Source organism: Podarcis erhardii (assembly GCF_964252035.2).
Source record: "Podarcis erhardii genome assembly, chromosome: 12".
In the NCBI taxonomy this organism is placed as follows: domain Eukaryota; kingdom Metazoa; phylum Chordata; class Lepidosauria; order Squamata; family Lacertidae; genus Podarcis; species Podarcis erhardii.
Genome location: NC_138513.1, coordinates 51850749 through 51866069, shown reverse-complemented (window position 1 = coordinate 51866069; position 15321 = coordinate 51850749). Strand labels below are relative to the sequence as shown.

Below are 15321 nucleotides of genomic sequence, written 5' to 3'. Positions count from 1 at the left end.
AATCAACTGAAAAAACGCAGACAACAAATTTGTTGTTGACCAGTGTTATTTAAAAGTGGAAAACATTTAAGACAGTTGTCAATCTTCTCAGGAGTGGACCTCTCAGCAAATTCACCCCGAGGTCAGACTGTGCAACATTTAGATAAATTGCAGGAAACCCAAGAGTTACATCTCAGACTCCTCAGGCCTCAGTTAGCATATTAAATGTTAAGTTTCATGACAGTACAATTAGAAAAAGATAAAACAAGTATGGTTTGTTTGGAAGGGTTTCCAGGAGAAAGCCTCATCTCTCTGAAAAAGAACATGGCAGCACAGCTTTGGTTTGCAAAGTTGCATCTGAACAAAACACAAGACTTCTGGAGCAATGTTCTTTGGACAGATGAGACCAAAGTGGAGATGTTTGGCTATAATGCACAGCACCACATTTGGCAAAAACCAAACCTATGCCAACTGTCAAGCATGGTGGTGATGATTTGGGCTTGTTTTGCAGCCACAGGGCGCCTGGGAACCTTGCAGTCATTGAGCCGACAAGAACTCCTCTGTACACCAAAGTATTCTAATGTGAGGCCATCTGCCCGAAAGCTGAGGCTTCGCCGAAACTGGGTCATGCCACAGGTCAAGGATCCCAAGAAGTCGGTGGAAGAAGATTGGAAAAAAATTAAAGTTTATCTTCAGAAATATTGTAAAATTAAGGATTGTTAGAAAGATGTTGGGAAAAGAAAATTATGTGGTTTTAGTAGAAATGACATAAAGGATTAAGTAAAAATGAATTGGTGAAAGAAAGAATGTAAAATTATAGTATATTAAGACAAATTATTAAGATAAAAACAAGGTTGGAAGGATTTGCTGAAATAACAAATTGAATTAGAATACAAAAATGGGAGGTGTGAGGAGGTCAAGGAAATAAGCAAAGGAAAGAAAGCTATGTAAAGGTTTGATCTGTTCTTTTTTTAATTGTTTGTATTTTTTCTGTCTTTTTTATTTTTCTCTTTTCTCTTTTCTCTTTTTGTAATCTTTAAAATTTGAATAAATATTATTATTATTATTATTTTAAAAAGGATCCCAAGCACACCAGCAAATTTACAACAGAAAAGAAGCAAGGGGTTGCAATGGCCCAGTCAAAGTCCAGTCCTCAACCCAACGGAAATGCTGTACGGGACCTTAAGAGAGCTGTGCATAATGAACCGAAGCAATGCTGTAAAGAAGAATGGGCCAAAATTCCTCCACAATGATGTGAGAGATGCATAAAGTCCTACACAAAACTATTCCTTCATGTTATTACTGCTAAAGGTGGTTCTACAAGCTATTGAATCATAAGGTGCACTTAGTTTTTCACACATGGCTTTATTTCTGCTAAATAAATCATGACACAGTTCAATATATCATGTGCTGTTGTTCATGAGGTTTTATTTACCTAATTCTAAGGCCTGCTCAGGAACAGATGATCGTTATTCATATGTAAAACCACAGAATTCAAAGAGGGTGCACTTTCTTTTTTCCAGAAAAAGTTCTGGCAACTTCCTTTTACTAGAGAGCAGGTATCTTTTGGCAAGTGTATGTTCCTTCGCAAGTATCCCTGAACGCATTGCAGCATGCCGCCCTCCATGATTAATATCTATATCATGAATCCAATAATTTGGTGCCTCAGTGAGAAATGCCCTTTACACTCAAATACCCCGGGAATGTGGTTGCAGATAGGTAGCCGTGTTGGTCTGCCAGAGTCAAAACAAAATAAAAAAATTCCTTCCAGTAGCACCTTAAAGACCAACTAAGTTAGTTCTAGGTATGAGCTTTCGTGTGCATGCATACCCACATTCAAATACCCCGGGAATGTGGGGCACACATTGTTATGTACTGAAGTTCTCACCCTGAGCCAGCAGGGGGATACTGTGTAGTTTTCACTCAGGTCCACATATGCAAATAAGGGATTGAAAGTGATGTTCAGTGATTGGATTGTTACAGAAAGTGTTACAGTTGTGTTCTAGTGGAGCTCTATATAAGCAGGCTGGCTGAACTCTTCAGCTCAGTTCTGTTCTGGCCTGTGAATAAACAAGAGCTGTTTGAAGAATCGCTGTGCCGTCTGATATGTTCATCCACAACTTAACACAAATGGTGATTCTTTATCCTCAAATAGGTATTGTGGGTGTCCAGAAACTAATAATGGCTGACTAATTACTGATAACTAGCTACCAATAATAATATAATATGTGGGAATAAGGAAAACAGGAGAAGAGCCTTTCAAAAAGTTATGATGTGCTGCCATCTAGTGGTTATCAGGGAGTGAGACATTAAGAGTTGAAATATCTTGTTGTGGTAAAAAGACGCTCCAACATTTCTCCGATGAAAATAGGGACTTCTTCTTCTTCTTCTTCTTCTTCTTCTTCTTCTTCTTCTTCTTCTTCTTCTTCCCACCCCACCCACCTGACTGGCTTGCCCAGTCAGCTTCCAACATATATAAAAACATAATAAAATATCCAGGGCTGCCTTCTAAAGGTTGTCAAGGTCAAGGTAGCCCTGACCATTAGGTCGAGTCGCAGATGACTCTGGGGTTGCGGCACTCATCTTGCTTTGTTGGCTGAGGGTGCTGGCGTTTGTCCGCAGACAACTTCCGGGTCATGTGGCCAGCATGACAAAGCCGCTTCTGGTGAACCAGAGCAGCACACCGAATCGCCGTTTACCTTCCTGCCGGAGCTGTACCTATTTATCTACTTGTACTTTGCCGTGCTTTCGGACTGATAGGTGGGCAGGATTGAAAGGTTGTAGAGTCACTTATCTCCTTGGCTCGGGGGTCACATAACTGCAGACCCTCCAAAATTTCACTGATGGAAATAGGGGCGTCCTAAGGAAAAGCGGGATATTCTGGGATCAAATCAGAAACTGGGACAGCTTCTGGAAATCCTGGACTGTCCCTGGAAAACACTTGGAGTTTCTGCATTGATAACAATACTTGTATTGTACTTAAAACTTTCTAAGTGCTATACAGATATTAAAATATAAGGCAAACCTTGTCCACAGGCTTACAATGTACCATCCTTCATCAAAAGGTGAAGGACAAAAGGAATATATTTTGAAGATGTGTAAGTTGCAAAAGAATATTTTGTTTTAGTAAAATCACAATTATTAGTAAGAAAAGCAATCAGCCAATGAATATATATTCAAGTACAGTCTTTTTTTTAAAAAAAAGAAAGCAGGATTGCTCCTTCTTCGCATCAGCCCCTATGAAGGCAGAGTGATCCTGCTGAGTTTGAGCGCCAGCTCAGTACTAAGCAGAATGGTTCCCTCTGATCAGGAAAGGGGGTGAGACTTCTTTGCACCAGGTTCAGGAGAAAAATTGGATGCACCAGGGATCTCTGGGGCACGCCTGGAACTCAGTGCTGAAAAGGGAGGAGGGAGAAACCCCTTCTCTCAGAGTCCGATCTTGCTGGAAGGGGAGAGAAAAGAAGGGCTCCCAGTTGTTCAGAACTTAGAGGGGAACTCAGCAGCCTAGGGAGGCCAGACAAGCACAACCAACGGCCAGGTCTCTCTCCCTGCACAGATCTTCTCCCTTCATGCCAAATACTGAAGACTAACATAGAGGAGGGAGAAAGGTTGTTTTCTGCTGCTCCAGAGAAGCGGACACGGAGCAATGGCTCCAAACTACAAGAAAGAAGATTCCACCTAAACATTAGGAAGAACTTCCTGACAGTAAGAGCTGTTCGACAGTGGAATTTGCTGCCAAGGAGTGTGGTGGAGTCTCCTTCTTTGGAGGTCTTTAAGCAGAGGCTTGACAACCATATGTCAGGAGTGCTCTGATGGTGTTTCCTGCTTGGCAGGGGGTTGGACTCGATGGCCCTTGTGGTCTCTTCCAACTCTATGATTCTATGATTCTAACATTCATGAGGCTGAACAGTTCTAGTCCTTGCTTGACAACAGAAAAGCTCAGGGACAATTAAAAATTAAATAAAACCAAGCAAATAAAACAGAACACTATACAGGAAGTGCAAAACAACAACTAAAGTCTTTTTTAAAAAAGGTTACAGTTATAGTCCCATGTCCTAAACAAAAGTTCTGTTTCTAAGCAAAGTGTGTGCATCTGCACTCCTAGGTTTCTGCAAGGCTTTTCTGTCTTTAATATTCATTCATCATGATGTAATTATAAATGTAGGTCAACTCCTACAAAAGCCTTTGCCAACTATTTGATTGGAGTCAAATACTGCCTACTGCCCCCTTTTCAAGAAAAAAACCTACTCAGTGCCCCCGTGGAAATCTCCCTTCTTTAAGCAAACAAACAGTCTGATCCGCCCTAAGGGAGGGGCCGGTGCCACAGCCCACCTGCCATTGCCCAAAGAGGCAGGCAAGCTGCAAAAAGGGTTTCCTCAAGCCTGGGAAAACCCCTCACCTCCAGGGGAAGCGCTGTCACTGTCCCACAATGGTGCCCAACCGGATGGTAAGCATCATTACACAACAGATGAAACATGTACAGTTTTCAATAATGTTCTTCTCTTCTTTCTTTATGCTTCCCCCACCCCTTTATTTTTATTCAATGCCGCCCCCCAATTGCACCCTAGCCTAGACTGCTACCGCCCCCCAGGATCATTCCAACACCCCCAGGGGGCAGCATCGCCCACTTTGGGAAACACTGTTCAACCCCCTTTCTCTCTCTGACCAAAGGAGGAATGAGCATCCCATCTGTGTTTGATGCCTGGCTGGCTTAGATTCCTCCACTTTCTGCCTGTATTCCATTTGCAAATTCCACATTCTTACCATTAATGTTATCAATGACCCCATAACAGCACATTTACCTGGAGACTGATAAACCTTCCTTGCCGTGTTATGTTAACGCTGTGTGGTTGTCCATTTGACACGTTCCTGTGCTCTACATTAATATTATACGGCTCTTTAGTGCTTCCAAGGTTGTATCGAATCTGCAAGTTTCCTACAGAAAATAACATTCAACTATTCAGTTATTGTTATCTGTTTTCTAGAACTTTTTCTATAAAAATTGCAACTTTTTAGTTTTTACATCCTGTCATTGTGATGTGGGGGTTATGTTCTGAGGCACAACACATGTCGGTGAAATCACGTATAATTGAAACCCACTGAAAAACCCTGCAAATACCCCGTTCCACCCTACCCCACCCCCATTCTACCCTTTTAGTGACATTTCAGTGACCTCTTTATGATGTTTCTGGGTCCAGGGCAATGTGCGATTGTAATGATTTGAGGGCCGAAGGCCATTTCACACATTCCACAGAAGCAAGCTCAGGTTTGCCACAGCACTGTTCTCAGCCATGGTTTCCCAATTTTGTTCCCGTGTGACAAAGCAGAACTTGCACACGGTACAAGGGGAGTTGTAGGTAAGATGATGGGGCCGACATCTCAACAACAAAGCAGCTACAACTCTCTGCTATCCCCAAACTGGCAAGGATTATGACTGCAAATAGTACAGAACTCACAATCTGAGTCTTTAAAGCAAAGTGTGTTCTGGGAAGAAGAAAGGGGAGAAGAAAGACTGGGATCCATATTGGGCAGGCTGGCTGAAGGCTGGCTGGGTGAGATGCCTTGGACTCTATGGTTGCACAGCTGTGCAGGTCAAGCCCCTCTTGAGATGAACATGCTGCAAGGTCTGGACTCCCCCCATGCAGACTGACACACCCTGTTTCTTAAAGCTACGACAGTCTCCGTTTTGTCTCAATTCTCCAAAGGGACACTGTCACCCTGGGTGAGTGCCTGGAACCCCATGGGTTTTTGCTGCTGCTCAGCAGAGAGAGGAGCAAGCACCCAACTTTTGTAACAGTATAATAAACACATAAGGAGAGGAATTTTCACATAAGGAGAGCAGTGACAAAGCACTTACCGGAGGGATTCACCAGCACAGCCATGTAGTCCTGGGAGTAAGAACTGACATACAGGAGGATACAGGGGGCTTTGTTAGTGCTGAAGCTAAAGCTCAGCTCTTCTTTCTTCAGGCTCTGGTCTGACACAACGTTCTCTGTTTCCTTTGAGCTCAAGAGAGTTCTGCTACCTAAGTCCTTCACGTTATTCCCCACAGATGAAAAATTATACCGGAGCCACATTCCCTCTTCAAAAAAAGCGCCCACGTCTGGAGAAGGGGAAAGAGAAAAAGGAAGTTACAGTACTATGACATATTTGGATGGACACACACTATAATTATCGTAATCTTATCATCAGCTCATCTCTCAATTTACTAGAACAATGGGCCAGTCTGGACAGATGTGATGGATGGGCAGGCAAATGCCCAGTAAAGAAACTGCTGAGAATGGGGCAACACCTGGAAACGATTTTAATGAAGCAATTTCACAAGACTTTGTTAAATCTAACACTAGCAAGTATTGCACTTTGTTGCTTTCTCAAAAAATGAATTACCGTAATGTGTTTAGAAGTGTCCCTGGTGCAATCACATAAAACAACAGTCCATCCTTTCTTTTCAGAGCTCTCTGTGATAGATTTATAGCTGTCATTCGACCATAAATCTCCTCCAAAATACTAACATGAAAAGCAATTCCATTTTACACCTTCCTTTTTTGTTAGATCCAATTTCATCCCTTTTGCTTGATAATGAAAATCTCAAACTTACATGCGGACACTACCAACCGTGAGCCACACTACTTTGGGTTTGACCCACTTTATGGTTCAACAGCATTTTGCCCACAAAATGGCGCTTCTAAGGGCATGACTGGCATGCAGATGACTGCTTCCATCCACAGACGTTTCAAGTGCTTTTTCAGAGGCCATGATAGAAGACTCCAGGGTTGTGTGAAGAGGTCTTAGGCAACTGCTTGAAATGAGTAAGGGCATCAATAAAAAAGTTTGGGTTCATGTGTTGGAGTGAGGTATTCCCTGGGGCTATCAATCTGTGGTGGGTATTTCTGTAATCAAATGTCTACCTTTTAACCAGTTAATCAATTAATCATCAAAACCTTTAAAAGTGTGGGGGACTTGTAGGTTTCAAAAATCTCGGCCTGCAGCTGTCGCCCCTAAAGCTGCACAGCCCCCCAGGGTCATTCCGAATGTGTAGATTGGCTCTGAGTGTCATGATGACCCCGAAGTCCAGCCGCGATCCCGACACACACGCAGCGCACCCTCCTGACTTACATGCGGGCTCTGCTTTACCAGGCAGACCACGTGGGCTGCCCTCAAGAGAAGTCATTCCTATCACTTGATGCACTTCCAAGTCTTTTCCTGGCTAATTCTATAACTCCCTTTCTCTCCTATTCAGTTTAGTTCTTGATCCCATCTCATTATAAACCTCCAGTTCTTGTTGTTGGGCAGTGAAAGGAGATGCTGCTGATGCACTTCTTCCTGTTATATCCATGTGAATTATGACACTTTTTTCAATGGTTTGGGGAGTTTTATAAAAAGTGATGATGGTTTTGGATAGCGATGCTGGACATTAATTAAGCAGCCTATATCTTAGCACAAGGTGCAAATATTCTTTCTTCCAGGACCATTACAAAATGTAGACTTTTCCAGCATTTGTAAGCAACTCTTAGGTTTCCATATATTTTCATTGCAATTTCGGGACATACAAAAATGGCAAAATTATACTCCTATTCATCTAGAAGCGAGGCAAAGGAGTCTTGCAACAGGGTCCTATTTGGATTAGGATGAATTTTGATGATAGACACCTGGTCTTTTCTTTATCTGCTCCTAAGAGCCCCGCTGGATGCGACCGAAGGCCTATCTAGTCACAGCGGCCAAGCAGGTTCCGGTGGGAAACCTGCAAGCGGGACCAGGAGCAGCAGCAGCAACAACAACAACAACAACACTTTTCTGCTCAGGAGTTGCTAAGGATGGCTGCAGTCCTAACCCCACAAGACTTGCTTCTGAGTAAGACACAGCTAGAATTGTGCTGAAACACAATTTATAGCTCCCCTTTCTATCAATTCTTCAAGGCAGTTTACACTGCCAAGGCCATCATAACTGAGATGCCCAGAGCACAGTGGAGCCCAAAGAGCCAGCGAGAGCATGAAAGCTGTGAGGAGGGGAGCTCTGCAAAAGCTGCTGCAGTCAAACGCTTTCCCCTGCTCTTTTGCCCAGTGGCCAAATCCTCTCTCGTCTCTTATGTGAAGATGGAGAGGGATATCTTCCTCACCTCAGAGAGTCCGTTCCTATATAAAAACAAGCCCATTAATTTCAGGATATGTCCCCCAGCCCCTCTGCTTAGGCAGCAAGCTAATAAGAATGCCAAAATGAATACAAACTGGTTCAGCCCTCAGAAATGCCATTAAGTGCTGCTGGGCGGCTTCCACAAAGAAGGGGAAACATACGTAAACTAAGAGCAAAATGAGGTCAGCAAAGCAATCTCTGGGACTGCAGACTCATTTCAGCCGCTCCTCATAACAATTTCTCAGATCAGTGAAAGAACAATTGCAGCTGATTACACTCCCCCCACCCGAAAAAGCTCCTAATAGAAAGAAATGTCAAACTCCATTTTGACAGCTATGTCCTTGGCCAGCTGCTGCAAATCTCCGGCACCTGAAGTGTCACTCATACGCAAGATCGGGCCCTCCAAAGACGGGGAGCGGTGCAATTTCACAGCAGCCATCAATCAGGAATTCCAAGCATGAATTTCATCAATAAAAATATTCCCATAGTGTGTGGCCCACGCTCACCCTGAGAAGTGCTTGCTAGTTATAAACCAATCTAGGCTGGTCCTCAGTGCCAGCAGCATTTATTTGCTTAGATTCTTTTGTATCATTCCTATTTACCGGTCCTGTAAATGCATTGAAATCGAAAGTCACTGTTGTGTAAGATAAAGAAGGATCTATTTTCACTACTGAAATATGTGCAGTTTCTTGTCTCCCAGCCAGACTGAACGAGGCTCTGTGCATGTAAAGCCATGTTCTTGCCTATGGCACCCACAAGGCACACGTCTTCCTCCTTGGAGCCTGCCAGAGGGCTGCATTTCAGACATCAGAGTTAGCGAACGCCTGTGACGTCCATAGGCCCAAACCATGGAGTAACCTCCTGGGTTTTCAGTGAGTTAATGAATGTGCCATTGGGCCAATACATGCTGGACTTCAGGTATTGACCCCTATGCAAATATGACACACAATGTGCTGGTGTCTGGATGGTCTGGAGGTGGGAAAGACTGGCTGGGCAGGCATGTTCCTGCTCCTCCCCCGAGGGTGACCACTTATGCACCCCTCAAAAATAGGAATGCTTTGCCAAAAGAGAGGACAACGACATGCACAACATTTGCACACCCTAATTAATATGTATAGATTCAAATTTAGAAACAATTGCTATAGTTTAAAGAAATCTCATGTAGCTCGCCATAGTGGGGAAGACTCTGACCAGGTGACCTGTGTCTGCTGCCCAGGTGGGGACTATTGCTGGACAATTTCAAGAGCCCTGCTCCCCCTTCTTGGACTTCCTTATTTTTAAACTGAACTGGACTGGACAGTGCTTAAAACAGAGGAGGGTCCTCTCTAAATTTAGGACACATGACTGCCCTGTCTCAAGTCTGGACTGAACGGGCCCCTAGTCTGCTTTGCAAATCAGATCTCAGCACTTTTGCTTTATATGTTCTAGTCCACTCAGAGTCATCTCTAAGATGTGCCACAGGGTCCCTTAGGAAGCAGGTGCTCCAACATTTCCCTGTGAGTGAGAAGAACTTTTTTTGGGGGGGGGGTCTGCTCCTCTCTGTTTTCTTAAATTATCCACAAATTATTGCTCTCCCTTCTTTAGGGTTCTCACTTTCCCATAATCTCTGAAAGTGCCTCTCTACAGTTTGACCTCACTAAAAGGCCCCACTTCTAAAACTAAGGGAGCTGGGCATGTTTAGCCTGGAGAAGAGGAGGTTAAGGGGTGATATGATAGCCATGTTCAAATATATAAAAGGATGTCACATAGAGGAGGGAGAAAGGTTGTTTTCTGCTGCTCCAGAGAAGCGGACACGGAGCAATGGTTCCAAACTACAAGAAAAAAGATTCCACCTAAACATTAGGAGGAACTTCCTGACAGTGAGAGCTGTTCGACAGTGGAATTTGCTGCCAAGGAGTGTGGTGGAGTCTCCTTCTTTGGAGGTCTTTAAGCAGAGGCTTGACGACCATATGTCAGGAGTACTCTGATGGTGTTTCCTGCTTGGCAGGGGGTTGGACTCGATGGCCCTTGTGGTCTCTTCCAACTCTATGATTCTATGATTCTAATTTTTAGATTGCAGCAATCAGTTTTGACAAATTGAATCTGACAAAGTCATTTTTGTCCAGCCTGCTGTACTTATTTTGGGCATCAAACCATGCAATAAATTCAGATCTTTGGAAACACAATATCAGCATATTTCTCACTTTTACACAGAGTAGAAAAACTACACTATAAGGGAGTGTAGCAGCTGCTATTCTATCCCCCGAAGGGCTGGGAGAGGAAGAGAGAGGGTGGGAATTGCTCTGTACTATTTTGCGTCTAGTCAAGGTTACCAATCTCTCAGTTTTATAAATAAATGTATGTAATGTGGCAGAAAGACATAAATGGGGACATGCTAATAATGAGAAGTCACATTGCAGCCCAATGAGCGAATACAATTGTTTAGACCTAAAACATTATTCCTCATGCACATGTAGAAATAGTATTGGAGAGAATATGGAGGAGCACATAAGGACACAGCATTAGAAGATAAGGACCGAATTAGTATAATACACTTTACCCTTTATTAGGCTAATAATGCATGTGATCCTTCCTCCTCTGTTTCTTTCTTTTTTCTCTCATTTTCTTTTCTTTTTATTTGTCAGCTAGACCTCTGCTGCGAGTTTCTGGCTAGACTAGGCAGAGAAATGAGTAGGAAGTGGAGGGGAGCTTCCCTGCATTATTTTACTGAGAAAAAAGAAAATGTCGTAACAACTTGATTGTTACTGCAATTATTTACCATCCCTTAGAGCAAGACACATCAATAGTCCAACAACTGAAGGTGCATTCTCACAGCGCCCGAGAGCAGCATCCTGCCCGCCTCTGCCTCCCACTCCCGCCTCCTCCGCCCTCTCTCCCGCCTCCTCTGCTGCTCACTTGATGCCCCCCACATCTCTCCGCAAGTTCTTGATTCTCCCCTAGCACTGCTGGAAGGTATAGATGAATCCAGGGGCACCACTGGAGGGGGGCTGAGCTCTCTGGGGGCCCTGCCTCATTAATTGGCTCAATATTCAGGGGGCCAAGCGCAGAGTCACGGCTTTCATGGCCGGCTGCTGGGCGCAAGATCGACAGGAGCTGCAGAAGGGAGGAGAAGCCAGCTCTTGGGATGCTCAGCATGTACGTGTGACATCACACACACACGGGGCACCCCCCCCATCTGCTCTGTAAGTTGGCGCATATGTATGAATCCAGACATCTGGAGAAACCTGCTTTACGCCCCTTCCGGCTTGTACACATTCAGCTGGCTCCAGTCTGTGATGGGGAGGTATTTTTTGTCTAACAAACTATGATCCACAATGTCCATGTGCTACACTCGGAAATGGTGCCATGATCCTATGTAAAATGTTACCTTTTTTGCAGTATGGACCGTCGTACGCTGTCCCAGAGCAATCACAGGAGTAGCCATGGTATTTTTCAACACATTTGCCACCATTCTTGCAGTACATCCCAAAGCTGGTGCAATGGCCTGAGCACCCAGGTTTCACACCAGGGGTGACTTTGGCTCTCTCTTCTAAATCCAGAGTCAAACCGTTCATTCTTAAAGAGCGAATGCAGCCCAGAAACCCCTTCTGTCCTCCTGCGGCACCTGGGCAAGAATGGAAAATGCTCAGTCGAAAGATGCTCCTTCTAGATGGCGAATAACCGCTTTCACATATTGCACAGGAGGGTCAAAAAGAGAAGAGCCAGGGATTGTTTCCACAGGTCCCCGCCCCTCCATGGGCAGACCTCTGAGGAGAGAGGTGTGTGGAGGGACTGGCGACTCTACCAGAAGGCCTTGCCTGGAAACTGGGTTGTGGGAGGGGGGGTTGGGGGTAAGGGAAACTAGGTCTGGCCCCCTTACATTCATTCACAAGGAGCCCTTCTGTGAAACTGGTTGTAAGCATGGGAAGGCACACTGACTCCCAGCACTGACAGCTTCCTAAGCAAGTGGATGCCCAGAATGAGTTACAACTATCTCCTGAACCAGTCAACATTACGATCAATTGCTCTTTACTGCTAATCATTCTGAAAGTAGGAGACATGCAATTAAGATAAGCGCCATTCTTGTGCAAATGAATTTAGAGTCCAGCCCTAACAGAGACTTAGCCAAACCAATTTCAAGCTTCCTGTGATAGGAGTGGCACTGTTTTTTTACCCCCAGTTATATGGCTACTAGTAATCCAAATACAGTGGTACCTCAGGTTAAGTACTTAATTCGTTCCGGAGGTCCGTACTTAACCTGAAACTGTTCTTAACCTGAAGCACCACTTTAGCTAATGGGGCCTCCTGCTGCTGCCATGCCGCCGGAGCACGATTTCTGTTCTCATCCTGAAGCAAAGTTCTTAACCTGAAGCACTATTTCTGGGTTAGCGGAGTCTGTAACCTGAAGCGTATGGAACCTGAAGCGTATGTAACCTGAGGTACCACTGTAGTCCTGAGCTCAGGCTGCTACTGTCAACGGTTATTAAAGTGTTTTGGTAATATTAAACCTTCAAACCTTTATTGAACAAAATGGATAAAATGTAAAAAAGAAACAATTTTCAGACAATAAAAGAAGATGCAAATACAAGATACAACTCTAATATGAGGAAACAGGGAGTTCGGTTTCCCCATTGACTTTCAAAATGTTCCAGCTTCACAGTTTTGCAGGCCAAGATAGACCTAGAGGCCCTAAGAGCCTTTCTTTTGTTAAGTGGGAACAAAGCATGCATCATCTTTGAACATCTGGAAATTAGGCCAAGTAAATCAATTTGGCTCAATAAATCAATTAAAGATAAATTAAAAACACTCATTTACCAACATTACCAACTAATACCTTAACCAGCCCTTCCTTATTTTCCTGCTTCCTAAAAGCAACTGCCACTGCACCCCCCCAGCCTCTTCGTCCATTCAGTGCACCCATTTACCAGGCGACCCCCTTCATTTTCGGCACCCCAGAGTTCTGGATGCAGCACCAGCACAGACCGCAGGGTGTGTGTGTGTGTGTGTGCGCGCGCGTTGCCATTGCCCATAAAAATACAATCTCTCTCATCAGGACTACAGTCCAATCTGGGACTGGATTTGAAGGTTTATTTCCAGAGTTGAAGCTGAGAGACAGAACTAAATGCTGCTGATGTTCAGCCCATCCCACCACTCAGTGAGCTGACGGAGGTGGTCTTGGAGATGATGCTGGAGAGCCCCTTCCCAGCATTCAGGCCAAGGCGTCTGACCTCTGTGGCAACCATTGGGCTGTCTCACAACATCAAGGCCCCAATGCATGTGGTGGAAAACACTGTCATTCTGGTCTTTGGCTTTTTTAAAAAAAACAACCGTAAGATGTTATTAAGACTTTTCATAGTAGATTACCAAAAAAAGCAAATTAATCTAAACAGTCCTTTGGTAGCTCAGCCGCCCAGAGCACCCACTTACCAACATAGAGCTGGCTGTAGAGCTCCAGGCGGGTGTGTCCTTCCGTGGGGGCCTTCCTGGTCTCTTTGGGGAGCTGGTCCACCTGCAGGCTGGCCTCCTTGACATTCCGCTCCGCAGTGACCCAATGCCACTGGTCATCATTGAGTGGACTAGGCGACCTCACATGGATCTCCACAGGGCCATTTCCAACATCAAACGAAAAGGAGACATCTGTTGCAGCTGATGAGAAAACGATAATGGTGTTTGGTTTGGGGTTGGGGGGGCGGGGGAAGAAAGAAATTCTGCTTTACATGAATGCTATTGAAACCAACATGGAAACTATACTTTACAATTAACTGTTATATTTAAGTTGCAATAGAGATTTAATTCTAAATTAGAATAAAGAAAACACTTTTTAAAGACCATGGAGTGGTCTTATAAATCAGAAGGGGGACCTTTGGGCCCTTCAGAGGGGGCTGAACTGCCTCAAGAATGGCCAATGGCTAGAGATGATGGGAGAGCCAAAGGGTCTCCTAGATGCAAGCTACATTCAAAGACAAAGAGAACAAAGTAATGAAGGAGGAAGATGTAACCTTGTGCGAGGAAGCAATGTGCAATGAAGATCTGTAAAACCAAAATAGGTTTAAAGGTGAAGATAGGGGTGGAAAAAATGCTATAAATAAGTCAGAGATTAAAAAAAACTATAAACAAATCAGAGATTAAACAAAAGGGGGGGGGGGAAAGCTATGGAAAATCACTTAGAATTTATTTGCTCTCTGGTGCCATCTGGTGTTACATGTTTATAACGCATACAAAACACTATTTCTTGACTAATGTAGCAGAGTCCTAGGTGTTTGCATAAATTAGCATCCAGCTAGGTATTGTTATCAGTGCATATTTATTTTTTACCCTGGCTTTCCGTTTACAGATAAAATTGGAACAGCTAAGAACACAGAGGTGGAATCATTAAAACCAATTAAACATTTATAGAATTAAAATTATATATAAATATAAAAGATTTAACAGTCATGCCAGATGAACCTCATTTCTTTTTTTGATGGACTTCCAAGTTTGGTGGATTGGGGGATGCTGTGGACATAGTGTATCTTGATTTCAGTAAGGCTTTTGACAAAGTCCCCCGTGATATTCTTGCGAAGAAGCTGGTAAAATGTGGGGTGAACAAGGTAACTGCTAGGTGGATTTGTAGCTGCTTGACTGACTGAACCCAAAGAGTACTTGTTAATGGTTCCTCATGGAAAACATGATAAGTGAGGTGCCACAGAGTTCTGTCCTGGGCCTGTTGCTGTTCAGCATCCTTATAAACAACTTGCATGAAGAAATTGAGGGGATGCTCATCCAATTTGCAGATGACACCATACTGAGAGGGGTAGCTAATGCCACAGAATATGGATCCAGGATTGAAGATGACCTTAACAGATTGGAGAACTGGGCCCAAACCAACAAAATGAATTTCAGCAGGGAAAAATGTCAGGTTCTGCACTTAAGCAGGGAAACCAGATGCACAAATATAAGATGAGGGACACCTGTGAAAAGGATCTAGGGGGTCTTGGTGGACCACAAGCTTAACATGAGCCAACAATGTGATGCAGCAGCAAAAAAGGCTAATGCTTTTCTAGGCTGCATCAATAGAAGCATAGTGCCCAGATCCAGATCAAGGGAAGTCATAGTCCCACTCTATTCTGTCTTAGTCAGACCACACTTGGAATACTGTGTCCAGTTCTGGGCACCACAGTTTTAGAAGGATGTTGACAAGCTGGAACGTGTGCTGAGAAGGGCAACCAAGATTATCAAAGGTCACCTACCATC

General features: G+C 44.0%; 1 protein-coding gene across 1 annotated transcript in view; it reads right to left on the bottom strand.

The window, feature by feature from the left end:
* CNTNAP2 (contactin associated protein 2) overlaps positions 1 to 15321 on the bottom strand; it is a 1010375-nt gene that overhangs the window by 51221 nt on the left and 943833 nt on the right. Inside the window, exons 17-20 of the mRNA XM_081881791.1 lie at positions 13516 to 13734; positions 11477 to 11713; positions 5837 to 6082; positions 4782 to 4915 (exon numbers count right to left, since the gene is read on the bottom strand). Coding sequence (XP_081737917.1) covers positions 4782 to 4915; positions 5837 to 6082; positions 11477 to 11713; positions 13516 to 13734 — 836 coding nt within the window. The remainder of the gene's footprint in view (positions 1 to 4781; positions 4916 to 5836; positions 6083 to 11476; positions 11714 to 13515; positions 13735 to 15321) is intronic.